The sequence below is a fragment of the Serinus canaria genome, chromosome 4 (genome assembly GCF_022539315.1).
Source record: "Serinus canaria isolate serCan28SL12 chromosome 4, serCan2020, whole genome shotgun sequence".
Lineage (NCBI taxonomy): Eukaryota > Metazoa > Chordata > Aves > Passeriformes > Fringillidae > Serinus > Serinus canaria.
The window spans coordinates 27,903,005-27,922,123 of NC_066317.1; the positions used below are offsets into that span (position 1 = coordinate 27,903,005).

General features: G+C 59.7%; 2 protein-coding genes across 2 annotated transcripts; one reads left to right on the top strand and one right to left on the bottom strand.

Moving 5' to 3' along the window:
* Positions 1–2,450: 2,450 nt before the first annotated feature.
* LOC103826238 (low-density lipoprotein receptor-related protein 2-like) lies at positions 2,451–14,171 on the top strand. Its single transcript, XM_050974067.1, has 29 exons — positions 2,451–2,802; positions 3,119–3,238; positions 3,318–3,545; positions 3,772–3,885; positions 3,991–4,110; positions 4,410–4,535; positions 4,638–4,844; positions 4,980–5,148; positions 5,284–5,452; positions 5,662–5,887; positions 6,228–6,353; positions 6,548–6,763; positions 6,988–7,296; positions 7,916–8,470; positions 8,809–9,084; positions 9,242–9,480; positions 9,562–9,691; positions 10,033–10,211; positions 10,326–10,512; positions 10,752–10,970; positions 11,196–11,379; positions 11,664–11,865; positions 11,934–12,098; positions 12,328–12,528; positions 12,614–13,157; positions 13,293–13,421; positions 13,613–13,720; positions 13,808–13,995; positions 14,160–14,171. Exons 1-29 carry the CDS (start codon positions 2,451–2,453, stop codon positions 14,169–14,171), a joined length of 6,000 nt encoding a protein of 1,999 aa, XP_050830024.1.
* A 1,762-nt stretch (positions 14,172–15,933) lies between these two features.
* CLDN23 (claudin 23) lies at positions 15,934–17,295 on the bottom strand. Its single transcript, XM_009101225.4, has one exon. The coding sequence runs from the start codon at positions 17,072–17,074 to the stop codon at positions 16,376–16,378; it is 699 nt and encodes a 232-aa protein (XP_009099473.1). The 5' UTR covers positions 17,075–17,295; the 3' UTR covers positions 15,934–16,375.
* Positions 17,296–19,119: the final 1,824 nt, after the last annotated feature.

Sequence of the window (19,119 nt, forward strand, 5' to 3'; positions counted from 1 at the left end):
TTGGAATAGTTAAAGGTGTTATTGGGACATGGTGTTGGACTTTTTTATAGCATATTTCATACTGCTGTTCATGTGAGCACAGATTTGCTCCCTCTCATTTTGGTGCCAGCCTTCTCCAATCATCAACATCCCCTTAGATTTTGGAAGCAAAGAAGGGAGAATTTAAATGTCAGTGAGAAAAGGAGACTTCCCTACTAATGCAACTGTAAGGGAAAAACAGAAAATGTTAAAAAAAAAAAATCTCCAGACGTCCATGAAAAAAAATTACCAGTACATCATAGAGAAGAAGTCACATATGTGACTTCTTATATGTAGGTACATATAAATACAATTATGTACAGTGGGCTATTGTCTATACATACATAGAACCTGTATGCTCTTTTATCTATACACATGTTTAAAATACTTGGATTTTAAATCATGCTTCTAAAAAATCTCCTGCATTTCAGGAGGCTGGCCCCACCACATGTTCTTTCCCTCACTGCTGCCCCAGCTCCCCAAGCTAATGCTCAGGTGCACTGGGCATTTCTAGTGTACCCACTAACTTCTGGACCCTTTTCCACAGTCCCTCTGCTGCCACTTGCCCTTCCCAGCCAGCCAGTGTGAGGAGTTACTGCTTTGGGTACATTGTGGGGTGGCAGAGCTGGGGTACGGGGCAGATCCCCAGGGTCCTAACACTAATCTCAGCATTGTCCTACAGGTGTGAGGAGGGCATGGGAGCTTTTTGCGTATTCTTGGGGTTGCCTGGATACTGCTCTGTCCTTTCTACTTTCTCCTCAGACCACTAGGAACCACTTTACCTGGTGTTCCTGCCACAAGGATACTTATGATCCCTGGGATCTGCACACTTGTGTTTCCTGGGGAAGTCAGTTGCCCAGAGCTACTGGGATGCTGCCCAGAGACACAGCTGGGTGTGGGCACCACACCTTGGGACAAATGTCATGCCACTGGTCTGGGGTATCTCCCTTGTGCCAGTGCACTGGGCCTCCTGACCCAGAGCTGTGCAACGCCCTGGTCTTTCCATCTGCCTGAGGGTGTCTCTGCCCCAAACTTCCAGCTGACTTGGCTGTGTCAGACCCCTTCCTGGGTCAGCCCTGTGGCTGGTTCCATCTCTTTCCCAGCATGCAGGAGATCATCCTGGAGCTTTCCCTTTCTGAGCAAGCCAGAAAACACGTACATGCCAGAAGGTCTCACAGAAATACAGTGGTGTCAGTAAGTGTGCACCCACTGCAGCAGCTTTCTAGGCTCAGCTCTCATGAAGGGAGGTTTTTGATGGGGAGGCTGGTGAGGATGAGTGCACAGCACCAACAAGCCATGGATGTGCTTGGAGTACAGACCAGTCTTGGGGGTGGATAGACACTCATGCCACCGCACGCAGCTGGCCGGGAGACAAGCCAACAGGGCAGCACACCGGCAGTTTGCTGCAGGTGTGTAGCGAGAGGTCCGCAAACTCCCGTGCCCGGGGCCATCTCCGCGGCTTGGGCGATTCCCCCTGCTTTGCCTGGTGGATGGGACTCCTTTCCCAGACAGTGGCAGGTGCCTTATCCTCTCGCCGGGAGGTTTTCCTCCCCCGGCCGCTGTTCTCGCTCTCCTTGTTGTGCTCCAGCGGCTCTTTCAGAGCGCTCAAGGTCGAGGCCGGCGGGCTGGGGGGTGAGCGCAGCCCCCTGTTTTCGGGGGGTGCCCCCTCGTTCAAGGCTGTCGCTGCCTTCCCACGGCCGGCGCAGGTGCTGCGGGCCCGGTTCTCACGGCGGGCTCTCACAACAACCCCCGCCCGGTGGGACGAGGAGGGGCGGTGGCCAGGGGTCCTCCCGTGCCCCTCGGCTCTTGGCGGGCGGTGGGTCCCAAGAGCGCCTGGCCCGGGACCGCAGCTGCCCCTCCCGAGGCCGGCGACCCCCGTGTCCCGGCCGGGGCCCCCGGGGCAGCGGGGCGCAGCCCCCGCGGCGGCGGGGCGGGCGGGGGTCTCCGCGGGCGGCGGGCGGTACCCGCGGTGCCCAATAGCCGCCCGCGCCCGGACATAAAAGCGGCGGCCGCGGCTCCGCGCTCCCTCCGCCGGTCGGGCCCCCCCGGAGCCGCCCCTCCCCGCCGCCGCCGCCATGGGCCGCCCCCCGCCGCCGCTCCGCCGGGTGCTCGTCTTCCTCAGCATCCTCCTGCCGCCGCTCCTGCCGCTTGCCGGGAGCGCCGCTGGCGCCGGGACACGCCGCGCCCGTGAGCCAGCACTGAGGGGGGGCGGGTCGGTGGGGGGGAAATCCCTGCCTCATCCCCAGGGGCTGCAGTGGGCGCCCGCCGCATCAAGGAAGCTTCCTTATCCCCCTGCGGTGGGCAGTGGGGGGTCCCCTGCCACTGAGGATGTCCCCGTTCCATTCATCTCCCGCTAGCGTGTCCTTGACGCCTGTGCATACTTGTCACCCTGATAGCATGGGGACCCCTGCGTCCCGAGGGGCCCTGTACCGATGCCTAGAAGGCTTGGGGGGGGGGGGTCTCTGCCTTCCCTGAGCGGGGACGAGGAGCAGTTCTCCTTCCAGCCCCAGACGAGATCTAGAGATGACCCTGGATGGGACTGGTCCCTCCCCGTACTGGGCTATGCCGGGACCCCCAGGCAGGGAGCTGCAGGGGGGCTGTGCAGGGGAATGCCCGCTGCAGCCGCCCTACCTGATCCCGGGTCCGGCTCCCTCTTGCCCGCAGCCACTGCCAGCCTCACGTGTGCAGCCTCACGCCAGGCCGCCTGCGTTTCCGGCTGCATCCCCGTTCCCTGGCTCTGCGATGGCGAGCAGCAGTGTCCTGACGGCACGGACGAGCAGTGCGGTGAGTAGCACCCATCCGGTGTCATGGGGTGGCCTGGGGAGCTGTGCTGCACAGACATCAAGGGGCCCTGGTGCTCTGGGGAGTGGTGGGGCAGGACAGGCAAGAGACACCTCAGTCTTTGCCAGCTCTGTCTGTGTAGCATCCTGCAAGGACATATGTTCTTCAGAGATGCTTTGGAATATGTGTGGCATGAGAACACATCCTCGAACTCTATGCTCCTTGGACACTGCCAGCACCTATCCTGTGCCAGGATGAAGTGGACCCTTGTTGTTCTGCCATAGCAGTAGGTCCCAGTGACTGTGTGTTGTCCCTGCAGATGTTGCCTGTGGCGGGGACCCCCATGTGTGGCAGTGTGACGATGGCCGGTGTATTTCTAGCAGCTGGCGCTGCGATGGTGCTGCTGACTGCCTGGATGGCTCTGATGAGCAGGACTGTGGTATGTACTCTCTGCTGGGGGTGAGTGGGGATGGTGGGGGATGCAGGGCAGGCTGGTGAGTGCTGCGCTGTTTCCCCAGTATGTGGGTCAAAGAAGGTGCAGTGTCCTGGCACCCACCACTGCATCCCACACTGGGAGCTGTGCGATCGGCACCAAGACTGTGAGGATGGCTGGGACGAGGAGGGGTGTCCCCAGCAGCCCTGTTTGCCTGGGCAGTGGCAGTGCAGGAACAGGGTGTGCATCATGGCTGAGTGGAAGTGCAATGGGATCGATGACTGTGGTGATTCCTCAGATGAAGATGTCTGCGGTAAGCAAGAACACTGGATGCTCCTCAATAGGGTGAGACCTGTCTGGGCCATGTGTGAATTAGGGAATGCTTTGTTCTCCTGGGCCCCATCTTCCCTTAGGATGGTGGCAAGCTTCCCAGGAAGCTGCTGATGCTTTGCAGGGCCTCTTCATGAGGCTGGGACCGATGGTTTCCCTGTGCCCAGGGTATTGGTCTGCCCTGCTGACATGAGCTGTGTGTGTCATAGCCCCCTGTACGCCTGGCATGGTGCGGTGTGATGAGGGCAAGTGTATCCTGGAGTCCCTGATGTGTGATGACAAGGATGACTGCCTGGATGGCACGGATGAGCCCAGCACATGTGGTAAGTTACACACAGCTGCTGCCTGTTGCCCATCTGGGTGGGGACAGGGGGAGGGGAGCCACCGAGCTATCTCGCCTCATATCACCCTTGTCTGCATCCCCACAGGTCGGAGCTGCTTTGTACGCAACGGGGGCTGTGCAGAGACGTGTACTGACACACACTGGGGAGTGCAGTGCTCCTGCGGGGCTGGCTGGGTGCTGCAGGCAGATGGGCAAAGCTGTGCTGGTAAGGGGAGGTCAGAGTCCATGTGCTTCAGTGATGTGTGGCTTTGGCCACTGACAGCAGTGTCTCCACAGAGCCCATGCTTCTGGGGAAGGACCTGCCTCTGCCCTGCTCCTGCCTGTGTGTCACACCTGGTCCCATAAAGATTGTGTCTAGATAATGTTCCAGCAGCAGCTGGTGCATTTTGGGGCTGAGGCCCATGTTCTGGTACCTAGGCAGCTTGGCTGTAGTCCCAGGGAAGCAATGGCAATGCTGTCTGGGGCAGCTCTGTGGCAGGCTGCTGACCTTACCTATCTGTGCAGATGTGGACGAGTGCTCCCTGGAGTATGGCCCCTGCAGCCAGCTGTGCACCAACACCCCGGGCAGTTTCAGCTGTGCCTGTCTCCAGGGCTACACCCTGCGGCATGGCACCGTCTGCGAAGTGACAGGTAGGGAGAGGAGGGGAGCCCAGGCTGGATGAGGGTTGGGCGGTGCCCCCCCTCCCCAGCCATGTCCCTGGTCAACACGTGACTTTCCTCTCACCCTGGCAGACAATTCAACACAGATCCTGGTGGCTGTGGGGCAGGACCTGGCCCTTCTGGATGTACGGACCCAAGCCTACCGGCCCCTGCTCTCCACTGAGACGGAACCCCGCGCTCTGGTGTATGACCTCCTCCGGGAAACCTACTACTGGCTGACAGAGGATGGAGAGCTCCGTGTTCACCACCCAGGGAAAGGCACACAGCCTCTCTATGCAGGTGAGCAGGGCTGAGATGGGTGCTGAGAGCTAGCCTGACACCCCAGTACTGCTTTTCCTGTATAGAGGAAGGGGCAGCCCAAGTTTGCCACACAGCCTGTAACAGGTGTGCCTTAAAACTGCTCTGTCTCTACAGATGCCGGCGAGGTGAACAGCATCTCTGTGGACTGGTTCACAGGGCAGCTGTATTGGGCCAGTAGCCATCCTCCAGCTATCTGTGCAGGGCTGGGTGATGGCCGTGGTTACATGACAGTGCTGGGGAAGGACATTGCACCAGAGCAGCTGACAGTACATCCAGCTGCAAGGTGAGCAGTGAACGAGCCAGGGTTGGCCCAGCCTTCTGGGATTGCAGTGCTGGTGCTGACCATGCAGTGCCTGCTGTGGGGCCATGGCAGCACTGGTATTATCCTGTGAAGTGAGTGCTGAGTGCCTGCCCCCAGGTCCCTGTACTGGGTCAACCGTGGACAGAGGGGCCGGACAGTCATTGCTGCAGCTGGCATGGATGGCTCAAACCGGCAGGAACTCACAGTTGTGTCCATGGAGGAGCCTGTGGGGCTGAGCCTAGACCATGTGGCTGGCAGGCTGTACTGGATCAGCGAGTACAAGGAGGTAGGGATAAGGGGCAGCAGAGCTCTCTCGTACCCAGGGAGATGATGAGGTGGGAGTTGGGAGGGTGGCCCTTGTTCCTCTGTGTCCATGGCCAAAACACGGGAGGGAACAGGGAGCAGTGCCTGGTCTGGCATACATCCCTGGGCTGGGAGGAGAAGGGCCAAGGTGTGTGGATGCCACGTGGCCATTGTGCCTTGCCTTGTCCCCAGTCCATCGAGACACTGCGGGTGGATGGCAGCGGGCGCCACTCCTTCCACGCTGTTTTGCGAAGCCACACGGAGCCGCTGGGCCTGGCCGTGTTTGAGAGCCGGTTCTTCTGGACTGATGGCACAGAGCTGGTGTCAGCCGCCTGGGCCTCTCCCCAGGAGCATGCAGTGCTGCTCCGTGCCTCTATCTCAGCTTTCACTGTGCTGCATGCACTGCAGCAGCCTCCGAGTGAGTACCTGCAGGTGCTGCACTGCTGCAGGGCTGGCAGCATGGCAGCAATCCCCACTACATCCCTGGGTTCTAGGGAAGGCTCACTGGGTCCTGGAGCTCACCAGGTCCTGCCCAATGATTTGCCTGGCGCTGGGGTTGTGGGGTTGGTACAGAGGGAACCTATAAAACTTTAGGAAAGGCCCATGGCTTTGGGTAGACCTGAGCCCCCTTAACTCACATGACATTGCTACCCTGCCTCCAGCCCTTATCCAGTCCCAGGACAGTCTGTGGTTTTTGGAGACTGGGAGAGATACTGGGGTCATGCCTACCTGAGCTTTTAACATTCTCTTGCTCCCAGGGGACACTGCTGCATGTGCTCTGGGCCTGTGCAGTCACCTTTGCCTCCTGTCCCCTGTGCACCCTCGGGGCTACAAGTGTGCATGTCCAGAGGGCCTCTTCCTCCTGCCCTCGGGGAAGTGTGCAGGTGAGCAGGGTCTGGCTCTCTGGGTGGTATACATCCATGTGGGAGTTGGAGGAGGGCCATAAGGGGCTTTGGCTTTGGTAGGATGAGGTTCCCAGCACACACCAGTGCTGTGACATTTCTGTCTTGGTTCATTCTGGTGACCCTGTCCAGGGTCCCTGGGGCTGTGCTCACAACACTGCTCTTACGCTCTGCAGAGCTGTCCATCGTGTATGCATCGGGAAAGTCCATCTCCCTGGTGCATGTGGGCCCTGGAGCACACACCAAACAGGTGCAGGAGTGGCAGGAGGCCCTTCATCTGCAAGATGTGGACTGGCAGAGGTCAGTGCTCTATGGAACAGATGACCATGGGACTCTCCTGCGTGTTGTGGGCTACCCTGGCTGGAGAGAGGCCATTGTGACTGGGCTGCCAGGTGAGACTCTATAGATAGAGATAGAGGGCACATTCCCCTTCCTGGTACTTTCTGATGCCTGAGGATCTCCTGGGTGCAGAGCACAGTGGTCTGTGCAGAGCACAGTGAGGCCATGTTGAGGCAGTGGTCAGCTGTGCCCTGGGTTTAGGGTCTAGGGGCACCCAGGCAGAGGTGCAGGGTCATAGGGCAGCCTCATAACTGCTTGCCTGCTTGCTCTTGCCAAGTCTGCTCTGCCCGTGTGGACATCCGCTCGGGGGACCTGTACTGGCTCGCGTGTAACCGGAGGGACATCGGGGTGATCCGGACATCTGACAAGGCCCCACGTGTCCTGCACCGTGCTCGCAGCAGCATCCAGCACCTCTTCTTGGACTGGCAGCGTGGTGCCCTGTACTGGCTGGCCCGCGGGCAACCCCTGCAGGCGCTGAGCCTGGCAGGGGGTGCTCCATGGGATGTCTGGAATGAGACGTGGCCTGGAGACCTGCCTGCGGCCATGGACAGCAGAGCCTTCAGCGTGCTCTGGAGCTCAGCCCTGGGTGAGCCCTGCTGGTGTCTGAAGCAGTGAGGGGAGGTGGTGGACGTAGGCAGGGGTGATCAGCCATGCCCCACGTGCAGCAGTTCCCTGCATGGGCAGTGGGATGCTCGTGGGGCAGACTCAGGACCCTGGCCTCAGCCATGAGGTCCCTGCCATAGCTGTGGGTTGTGGGGTGCAGGGTGAGCCATGAGGGCTGTGGGCAGGCTCCAGGTCCTACCATGCCTCTGCCTCACAGGCCTGCAGGCACTGAGTCTGACCAAGCGGCAAGCAGTCACCCTAGCACCCAGCTGGTCCCATGGCCTTGTGGCCGCCTTTGAGCCATACCTGGTGTCAGCAAATGGGACAGCTCTGCTGCTGTGGGACCGGAGGACGCTGGCCCTCGTGCTGTCCCTGCCAGCAGCAGGTGTGCAGGGAGTGGTGGCCTTCGTGGGCTCAGAGCTGCAAGCTGGTAAGAGTGGCCATGGCTTTGTGCCTGCTGCTGTACCTGATGGGGCTGGGTGGCCCGTGCTACTCTGAGCTGTGGCAGGGTGCCTGGCTACTGCTGGCCATGTGGGGTGCTCTGGGAGGTGCTTGGAGTGTGGCGAGGGCACGATCCCAACAAATCCCAAATCCTTTGCCAGTGCCACCAAGCAAAGGGTCTGCCGTGCCACTCCTTCCACCTGTGACCACCACTATGAGGACAACCACAAGCACCACTGCTGCTCGGCCTACCACCTCCACCACAACACCACCTCCAAGCCAGACCACCACTGCACTCAGCACTGCTCCTGCACCAACCAGCAAGGCTACTACATCACAAACCACCATCCGACAGTCTACATCAAAGAAGACCACTCCTCCGCCAACCACTGCCCGGACCATACTGACCAAGACTACCACTGTGCAGCCAGCTGCCAGCACCACTCGATCTTTTAAAACTAAGATCACTGCCCCACAGCCAACCACAAACACCCAACGCTCAAACAGTTCTGCACGGGTGGTGACACCTACCCCACCCCTCCAGTCTAGCACTGCACACCCCCTGACCCCAGTTGTCCATCTGTCCTGTTCTCGCACGCATGTGCCCTGCCGTGATGGCACGGGGTGTGTGGCCCAGGAGTACCTGTGTGATGGGGAGAAGGACTGTGCAGATGGCTCTGATGAGGAGGGGTGTGCCCAGCTCTGCAACACCCCAGGTAGGAGCCATTCTTCTGTCCCCTGTGCAGCTGGGTCACCCTGTGCCAGGGCTTCTGACTGCTTCCTAGTGGGGTTTTTGGGACAGGGTCCTGGTAAAGTCTGTGTCCTGGGCTCTGATGCTTGTGATGTGACATACTGGTTCCTTCTGAGCTTAGCACTGGGCTTGAAGTGCTGTTGGAAAAGGATAGAGTTTGTCACTGTTCATAGTGGCCTAGATGTGGCTGAGTTGAGACTGCTGCAGTCGCCTTGCTCAGGACCTAGGCTTCTTGAGATGCACTGTCTAGGAGGGACCAAGCCTAGTCCCTTGTGGGGTCTTTCTAGGTCACTGGAGGGCTAGAAGAGGGTCTGGGCACCCTGGCTGCCTTCAGCAGCCAGTGCAAAGTCCCTTGTCTCCCCAGGGCGTTCCACTGTGCGAGCGGAGCTGTGTGCATCGGGGCGGGAGAGCACTGCGATGGGGTGCCACAGTGTCCCGACGGCTCAGATGAGATGGGCTGCTGGACCCCCACGCAGGAGTGTGCCCTGCGCTGCGACGCTGCCACCCGCTGCATCCCCAGGAGCTGGCTGTGTGATGGCCATGCCGACTGCCTGGACCACACGGATGAGCAGGGCTGTGGTAAGACCCTGGGGCTGAATGGGATAGACTCTTGGGTTGCCTGCTCTACAGGTGGAAGTAGTTGGTTTTTTGTGGGTCCAGGAGCAGGCACTGCCCAGGGCTACCTGCTGAGAGGATGGGGACAGTGCCCCTGCTCAGCCCTGTCCTTTGCCCACAGTGCTGAAGGAGTGTGGTCCGGCTGAGTTTTCCTGTCGGAGTGGGCAGTGCGTGGCCCTGGCCCTGCACTGCGATGGTGACCATGACTGCCAGGACGGCTCGGATGAGGAGGGCTGTGCTGTGCCCCGGCCGCTGCTCTGCCGTGAGGGTGAGGTGACGTGTTCCCACAGTGGGGAGTGTGTGCCAGAGGCCTGGCGCTGTGATGGTGCTGCTGACTGTAAGGATGGCTCAGATGAGCAGGTGAGTGGAGCAGTGGGGACACAGCCTGTCCCCACTCATGCCCAGGAGGGCAGGTAGCCTTTTTCACCCTCTGCCTTGCAGGGCTGCCCTTGGGAGGAAGAGCTGTGTGAGGACCAGCAGTGGGGCTGCTCCCGTGGTCATGAGTGCATCCCTGATGTCTGGCGCTGTGATGGAGAGACTGACTGCACTGATGGCAGTGACGAGGCTGGCTGTGAGCAACATCCTTATTTTATTCCCTGTCTCACCCAGGGCTGGCTGGTGAGTGCCCAGCACGGAGGGATATGGGTGTGTGTCTGTACTGAGGTGAAGTGCCCTATATGCTGGCTGCCTATTCCCAGCAGCTGTGATGGCTTCAGGTCCTGAATAGTTGTTCTCCCTCCAGGGGCCAGTGGCCTTTGGATTAATATAGCCTGAAGCCAGTCTACTGGCACAGCTCTGGATGTGGCTGCAGTGAGCTCTGGGCAGCCTCTGGGAGCAGCTAAATCTGCCCCAAATGAGCAAAAAGAGCTGGTGGATGAGGCTCAGGGCAGCCTTCCCCACATGTCCCTGCAGGCCACCCTGCTCCTTGCCAGAGTAATGAGTACCCTTGTGGGCTGGGATCCTGCCTGAATGCATCCCTGGTGTGCAACGGCCGGCAGGACTGCGCGGATGGCTCAGACGAGGGGGGGAACTGCTCTGTGCCTTGCCAGCGGTCCTGCACTCATCTCTGCTACCCCTCGCCCCAGGGCCCTGTGAGTGCCAGCAGCCCTGGGGCAGGGGCTTGTCATACCATGATGCCCTGCTCCAGCTGCAGAAGGGAGCCTCATGTCCCCAGGGTAGGGAGCTGATGGTTCCTTTCCCCCCAGAGGTGCTGGTGTGGCCCAGGCTTTCGGCTTGCTGTGGATGGTCTGTCCTGCATGGACATAGACGAGTGCATGGAGTGGGCCAAGGGAGCCTGCAGCCAGACATGCCTCAATGCCCCGGGGTCCTACAGCTGTGGCTGTCTCCCTGGCTACCTGCTGGAGCCCGATGGCCATACCTGCAAACTCACTGGTAAGTCCTGAGGTGGCCAAGCAGTGCTGAGGTGGCCCTGGCCCTCTAAGATACACTAGGGGCTGGTGGATACCTTGTCCCTCTGTGTCTGCTGCCCATGGGAAACCTCGTAATCCTGTTAATGGGCTGAGTCCCAGCAAGCTCCAATGCCTGTGAGTGCTGTGTCCCTTGCCTGCATGTGCCAGGACCATGGGACCATTAGTGCTGAGCAGGGTCCATGTGGCTCTGTGTTACCCCAGGACCAGAGCCCAAGCTGCTGGTGGCTGTGCAGTCTGAGGTGTTGTCCTATGGCCTGCGGAGTGGGCATGAGGAGGTGGTGCTGGCCACTGACAAGGATCGTGTTGTCTTCTCACTTGACTATGACTTGGTGGAGAGGAAAGTCTTCTGGATGGACCTGGCTACAGAGAGCATCCGCTGGCAGGACCTCAACTCAGGAAAGAAAGGCACACTGGTGAAAGGTGGGTTGTGACCACACAGGGTTAGCAGGGCTGGCCTCCCCCACTGTGCAGTCTCTTTGCAGTGGGGTGCCAAGCTGTGATCCCTTATGTGGAGAAGCCCTAGTTGGGAGCGAGGCTGGGAGGAACCAGAACTTCTGGGATGGAGGGATCTGGGCTGGGAGCATTATGCCAAAGGGCTGTGCAGCTGTCACCCCACACAGGTGCTGCCTCTTGAATGCATTTCAGGTGTGAGATCAGACTGTATAGCAGTGGACTGGCTTGGGAGGAACCTGTACTGGACAGATGGGGTAGCAGGGCAGGTGCTGGCCACTCGTTTGGGGGCTGCCTGGCAAGGGATACCAGAGTACACTGTGGTGATGGATGGAGACCTGGACCAGCCCCACTCTCTGGTGCTCCAGCCTCTGGCAGGGTAAGTCTGGGATAAGAGGACATGGGGACCTCCTTGACATCCCTGCCCCATTTTCCTCTGTGGAGACAGAGGAGAGGCTGGGGAAGAGGGGGGATGGCCTCACCTTGGTGCTGTGGGGACTGTATGACAGGAGAAGAAAGAGCCCAGACACCTGCCCCTGCCCTGCATGGCGCTCTCAATACACCCATGATGAGATGGGAAGCTCCAGGCTGCTTTTCTGGGCTGCCTTGGTGCTGGCTCGATGCTTTGTCAAGTCCATAGGCTCATACCTGTCTTCCCACTAGGCTGATGTACTGGTCAGAGGTGGGGAGCCACTCACGGCTGATGGAGGCCAGCATGGACGGGAGTTGGCGGCATGTGCTGCTGGCCCAGGGACTGGGCTGGCCCACAGCACTGGCCCTCGACCTCCCCACCCAGAGGATCTTCTGGCTGGATGAGAAGCTGGGCAGTGTTGGTTCTGCACGTCTGGATGGCAGCAGTGTGAAGGTGTGGTGGGGCACTGGTGATGGGGCTCTGATGGGGACTAGGGTGAGCACTGACAGCCTCTCTGACAGGTTCTGAAGCTGCACTGGGTTTGGAGCCCTTTTGCAGCAGCTGTGTGTGAGGGGCAGCTCTACTGGTCAGAGAGGAAGACATGGTCGGTGCAGCAGGTGGACAAGGCCAGCGGCAAGAACAGGACCGTGGTGCTCAAACGGCACGGGCAGCCCCATGGCCTCCAGGTATCTTCTTGGGGAGCCCCAAGCCCTGCTGTGCCAGCTCTGCTGATCCCCCATCCTGCACAGTACTGCTGTCCTCTGAGTGAAGAGGCACTGGGAGCTGTACTCCCATCCCAGTGGTCCTTGAGCAGCAGTCTCTGTGCCCAAGTGTCTCTGTGCCCAAGTGTCTCAGTCGTGCTCAGCTCTGCCAGTGGGTGCTGACGGAGCTGAGGCTGAGCCTGCTGTCCCACAGGTGATGCACCCAGCCCTGCGCCCCACGGCCCCCAACCCGTGTGAGACGCGCGGCTGCTCCCACCTGTGCCTGCTGAGCGCCAGGCACACGGGGCAGTGCCGCTGCCCCGCCGGGCTGATGCTGGCCGCCAATGAGACCACCTGTCTGCCCATCCGTGATTCGGCCTTTGCCCTCCTGGTGTCACCGGCAGCTGTGGCACAGGTACCATCCTCTGGAGCCAGCCCTGGGGGCTGCTGTTCTTGCCACTGTCAGGGGTCCACATCCTAGTGCTGCCTCCTTCCTCCAGGTCTACCTGAAGGACCTGCCCACATCAGCTGGATCCCAAGGGCTTCCCCCACACAGGGCCCTGCCTTTGGCCAAGGTGAGCCGCCTGACAGCTGTTGACTATGCAGTGAAAGACAAGAGCTTGTACTTTGCAGAAGTGGGAGGCAATTCCATCGGACTGCTGCGCCTGAAGGACTGGGGACGGCTGTCCTGGAAGAAGGCAGTAGCTGTGGAGGGCACAGTGACATCCCTGGCCTTGGACTGGCTGAGTGGGAACCTTTACTGGATTGGGGGGCAGCCACCCACCATCCACGTGGCAGCTCCCAGGGGGCGGTGGGTCCTGGCACTACTCAGCGAGGGGCTGCAGGGTGCTGCCTGGCTGGCACTGTGTCCTCGTGCTTCCACCATGTGCTTTGTCACAGCAGCTGGCAGCCGTGGGCATGGTGCCATGGTGGAATGTGCAGCCATGGACGGCACTGGACGCAGAGTGGTCTGGAGGAGAGCCCGTGCTCCCACTGGCCTTACCTTTGGGGGTGCTGGCACCAGGCTGTACTGGGCAGACCACGGTGAGTGAGGACTGAGATGGAGCACTTCGGGGGGTAGCAGTGGTGCAGGCACTCAGTCTACAAAGCACAGCCCTGAGGGGCAGCCCAGAGCCCTCTCTGTCGCCACACTGAAGCCTCTCCACCTGTGCCTTGCAGAGAGAGGTACCATCAGCAGTGTTGAGCTGGATGGATCCCGCTTCCAGCTGGTGCGGGAGGGGCTGCATGGTCTCTCACTCTTTGCCATAGGAGAAGGCTTTCTGCTCTGGAGCACAACCTCAACCAATGGTAGGTCTGTCTGCTGTGCTTTGCCCAGCTCCTCCTACTGCACTAGGACACAGGGTTCTGCCAGTCCCTGTGGGGGGTGCAGGCTTGCCCCTCTGTGGGGTGAAGGGCAAGCTAGGGGACCCCCCCCCAGCTCAGGCCTCAGGCACCCTTGTGGGAGGAGATGGAGCAGTGCTGACCCCATGTGTCTCCAGGCTCCAGCAAGATCTGGCACAGCCGGCTGGAGCAGGCTGAGAACTGGTGGTTCCCAATGGAGCAGGAACTGGTAGCCATGAGGATTTACAGCCAGTTCTCACAGGAAGGTGGGTCTGGGACTGCCCAAGCCCAGGGCATCTGTGGGGTTCAGCTGTGCCTTGTGGTGGCCATGCTAACCAGTGCTGTTTTGGCAGGCACCAATGGCTGTGCAAAGAGCAATGGGGGCTGTGCCCAGCTCTGCCTGCCCAACCCTGCAGGGCGGCAGTGCCGCTGCTCTCCCGGGTACCACCTGGTGCATGGGGCAGCGTGTGCGCTGGCACCGCCTTGCCCCGCCCCGCTGCAAGCCTGCCGGGACCTCCAGAGCTGCATTTCCAGAGAGCAGGTCTGTGATGGGCACCCCGACTGTGCCGATGGCTCCGATGAGTCTGACTGTGAGTGTCTGCCTGGCATGCTGGGGTCCTGGGCATGGGACAGCCTGCCCAGTCTTGCCCAGTTTGGGAAGGGGGTCTTACCTGAGTCTCTGCTGATCCACGCCCATCCCTCCAGGTGCCTCAGTGAGGGTGGGGACGCAGGTCCCTGCAGTGGCACCATCAGGAATGTCCCACGTAGAACAGGAACCAGTCTCATCTGTAGCTGCACCTCAGCCTCGGCAGCCCCGCCCCAGCCTATCTGCAGCCCCTGGCCCCCAGGAGTACGGAGAGCCCTTCGTGGTACCCCCCAGCACAGAGGAGGTGCTGGGGGCTGTGCCCTGCAGCAGCGAGACATGCAACCTGCGCGGGGACTGTGCCATCGAGGCCGGCCGAGTGACGTGCCACTGCGCCCTGGGCTATCGTGGCAACTACTGCGAGGAGGCCGAGGTGCAGCCCCTGGCAGGACCCATTGTCCTGGGGGTGGCCGTGCTCCTGCTGCTCGCTGCTGCTGCTGTGGGGGCCCTGGCCTACATGCGGAGGCGGGACAGGCGCAGGAGGTGAGGGGCTGGACTGGGCCAGGTACAGCTGGCAATAGAGAGGGACAGGGTCTCCTTGCCCAGGGACAGTGTGGAGTCCTGATGCACTCCAGGGTTATATGGAAAGCTTCAATTCCCCCAGCAGGCTGTTAACAGGGGTTGTGGTAGGACTTTGGGATCTGCCCCATCTCTGGGAGTTGGCCATGCCATTCTCTGTGTACATTTTTTCCTCTCCAGGACCTCGAGCACTGCTTCTACTCGTGTGCTGACCCTGTACCACCGTGAAAGTGATCCAGAGGAAGAGGATGAGGAGGAGGAAGAGCTTCCCCCCAAGAGTGATACATTTGTGAACGAAGCTTACGAAGGGAAAGAGGTGAGTAGCATCTGGAGCAGGCCCTGCTGGGGACCCTTCTGCCACCCTGCAGTGCCCCAGGGCCCAGTACTGGCATGGTGCCCACTCTTGAAGCAAGCTCTGCCCTCCTGCTGAAGGAGAGGGGCAATACCAATGGTGCCTAGAGTCTGACAGGGCTCTCCCACTCTGCCTGTGGCTTGGACCCCTTGTGCTAAGGTGTGGGGTGGGCTTAGAGAGGTTGGGTCAGACTCACCCCTGATACACCCATCTGTGATTTCTGCAGGAGCTGCCAGCCCTGCTGAGGAAAGGACCATCTCACATCAACACCGTAATTTCATAAAGGAACGTTGTGCAGGATCTCTTGTGCCATTGTGGTTTGTGTGTGGGCTGGGGAGGGGAGGTTGGTTTGCTCTTTCTAGATGCCTAAGACCTAGGGAATGTAAGAATGCAGACAAAAAGCGTTTGGGAGGTTTATCAGAAAGTCTCCAAGTCCAACACACTCTCTGAGACTGTCCCTTGAGTACTGTCCCTCTGCAGCAAGGCTTAGCTTGCTGACCAGGGTGCTTTGGGCTCACCTGTTATAAGAATCTGGCCAAATAACTCTGCAAGGAAGCTGGCTTGGCTCTTACCTTGTTACACAGGGGGCTGAGAAGGAATTTATAGTGGAGTTCTGACCTCCTGAGTGTCCCTTACAAACCAGTGAGACCAGTTTTACCACCTCACACCAAGCTAATTTTGAAAGGGGAAATAAATGCTATTTTTTCCTCTGTGATCTTCCTCCCCCCGCCCTCCCCACTCCACCCTGAAGTGGCTGTGCTCCAGGAAGGAGAAATCTCTTCTCAAGCTGATTTTGACCATGGGGGAAAAGTCCTTTGGTAAAGTGCTATAAAAGCTAGCTGTGCCCTTTTAGAGACCTTTCTTCTCTGCTTCAGGCAAAACACAGGGAAACTGCGTGAGCCGTGCCCACTGGCTCTCAGCCCAACCTGCCTGGCAGAAAGCCCATAACCATCCCAGAGCACAAACCCATTGCTTTGAATTTATTTTGCTTTTTGCACAGTCCTGAGCTGAAGAGAGACGTGAGACAGGTGCTCCCCTCCCCTATTGCCACTTCTAACCTGTATGTTGCTTTCATGGGAACACCAAAGATGTCTCTGCCCAAGCTCTGCTTTTACCTCGTCTTCCTCGTACAGGAAGACGAGGTAAAAGCAGCACGGGGGGACTGGAGGACACCTCTGGTTCCCAATCCAGCATGGCTTTGGCACAGTTGTAGATCCTGGAGCACAGCAGGCTTTTGAGGAAGTTGCAAATATTCAAAACAGGTCCTTGGTCTTGTTTCCAGCAAGAGAGAACCCAGAGGGGTTCAGAGGGGCCCCAGGAAAAGGGCATGGCTTGTAGGGGCAGGGGCCAGCACTGCTCTTGCTGCCAGGGAGCTGACTGCTGTCCCAGTGCTTCCCAGTGTTGAGGCTACAAGTCAGAGTCACAAGGTGGGCTTCTCCCCCAGTGGTGTCCATCTTGCTCATCCTCCAGCACATCCCAGGGATTGCTGTAAGCTCTACTGGAGCTTGGCCCAGCCTCTGTCACAGGGGTGGGGGGCAATTTGGGAGCTCTGCGCTCCTTGCAGCAGTGATGGAAGCTGACGGCAAGGGCCAGCCCCCCCAGGATCTCCAGACAGCTTCCCAAATAGCTCAGTACCAAGCTGTAGCCTACGGTCAGCGTGCTGCCAGGCGGTGCAGGCAGTGCCCACAGCTCCTGGGTGTACCAGGAGCTGGGCACGAGGCTCATCAGCCCAGAGAGGAGCAGCACCAGCCCTGCCACGCCGGCCACCAGGTGCCGGGGCTCCGGCTGCCAGCACCGAACACCCAGGGCAGCCACCACCAAGCCCACCAGCGTGACCACCAGCGAGGAGGGCATCAGCCCTTGGGCCACCCGCACGGGCACCTGCTCAAAGTAGCCCAGCTCGTCAGCCTGCCCGCAGAGGCGGTCGTGGGTGCTCTGCCGCTCCCTGCATATGTCCCAGATGCCCTGCTCCCAAACGACGTCCATGGGCTGGTCAGGTACGAGGCTCACCTGCCTCCAGCCGGGTGCCAGCGTGCCCGTGAGTGTCAGCAGGAGTCCGCAGGGGCACAGCACCAGCCCCACGATCATCTCCGCCGGCGTCCGCATGCTGGGGAGGTGGGTGGGTGAAGTGGGCTCCCGAGGGCTTCCTCTCGCCCGAGGTCCGCGGGAGCTCCGGGGCTCGCTGGACAGGAGCTGTGGCACCGGTGCAGGCAGGGAGGGGGTCCCGGAGCCCCTCAGGCCGTGCCGGAGCCCCTTAGTTCGTGTCGGAGCCCCTCAGGTCGTACCGCAGCCCCTCCGGCGCTGCCGCAGCCCCTGAGGCGGGCAGCCCGCGGAGCCGCCCCAGCCCTGCCCGGGCCGAAGGAGCTTCGGGCAGGAGGCGGTGCCGGCGGGCGGAGCCCGGCCCGGGCAGGGCCGGCCGCACTTGTGGCGGGGAAAGCACCTTCCAGGGCTGCGGGAGCCCGCGGGGAGAGCCAGAGCGCCGGAGCTCCGGTCCCCGCTGTCCCCTCCCAGGTGGCAGGATGGGGGCCTGCCCGGTCTGCTGGGGCGGCGTAGGACCCTATTACAGTTCTCTTCGTTAACTGCATGCCAGCTTATTTTGCTATCAAATTAGTTAACTAACTAATTAAAATAATTAAGATGAAATGCTGGCAGATCTCACATTTAGTAACTGGCACAAGAGACCTCCCCATCTCCCTGTCCTTCGGGGAGAGCTCCTGAGCTTGGCCCTGCTCCTCCCGTCACACGCTGCCATCAGAGGGCACCCACAGCAGCCTGGCTCTGGGCAGAAGGAGTCCCTGGGATGTCTACTGAGACAGGTACGGGAAATCACTACATTTGAAGACGCCAGTGTGGGATTTTGAACCCCAAAAAGCACTCGTCCTGTGCTTCCCCAAATTTCCCTGAGTTTCTGCCAGTCACACTGAGCCCAGGAGAGGGCAGCATCCTCTGTGGATGGATTTGCCCGGCTGAGCTGGAAGGCTGGCTGCCCTTCTGTGCCCCCCGGCATCCTTGCGCTGCTGGTTGCGGACCTAGGGGGAAGGAAGGCCTTCCGTCTGGAGGGCTGCGTGGGGCTGTGGTGGACCAGCTGCTCCCGGCTCCCTTCCCCACTCCTCCGTCCCACAGCTATTTCCAAAAGTCCTCAAGCCCTTCAGATCTCTGGGTGCCAGATCATTTTGGGGAGGGATTTTGAAGTTATTGAACAGTGGATCTTAGTCCAGCTGGAAGGCAGGGGCGGGTTGGACTCAGCCAAAAGCTCATGTCTCCAGCCATGTCTACAGAGCAGCCAGATGAGCATACTCGAGAACAGGAACACCTGGCTTTGTGATATGTAGCCAGTAGCTTGCTAAAACTTGGCACTCCTCATCTGGAAAACTAAGCTAGGGGTTGCTCATTCCTTTCCTGTCCAACTAACTTCTGTAACTTTTACCCTACTCCAGCCACTGATTCTGTGCCAAGGCACTCACTACTGTGCTGGGAGCTGTGGGTCCAACCAACACACCAAATGCTGCTGGCCTGATGTGTTTCCCGAGTCTGCCTTCTGCCACGGGATCCCCTCACAGGAACAGGTGCTGCAAGCCTGAAACCTTATAGCCCTGACTCACTTGTGAGCTGTATCTGGACACCTTTCCATCTGGACACCAAGTGGAGGTTGGCTGTGAGTTATCGTGCTCCTGGAGGAGAAGAGGGCAGAGGGAAAGGGCTGGTAGCAAGCTGGGTGGCACAGTGCCATGGATGAGTGCCTATCAGTGCCCTTTGCCTACACCTTGCTCAGGAGGCTTTTACTAAGGTGACAAATCACAGCTTGGTGGCAGTGCTGTCAGGTATAGCAGTGGTTGCCCATGGACCATCCGAGCCAAGCTGTGAGCAGGTGATAGCAAGCCTGAGTCCTGTACGGCTGGCCAGGACTTTTCTCCCCATCCCAGACGTGTGGGTGGGCATGTGGCAACCCTGACAGAAAGGGAGGAATTCTCCATTTTGTTGGATTTGCCCATACTTTACTCATAAAGGCTAAGAAACCAACAGGGTAATGCCCACCCTGGGCTTTGCAGTACCTGCCCTAGGATCCCTCTCTCTGCAGCACCTTCCTTTTTCTCTCATCTCTTCCTCCAGCAGTGCTGTGCCCCTCTTGCCCTTGCTCATGCAGGCTTGAG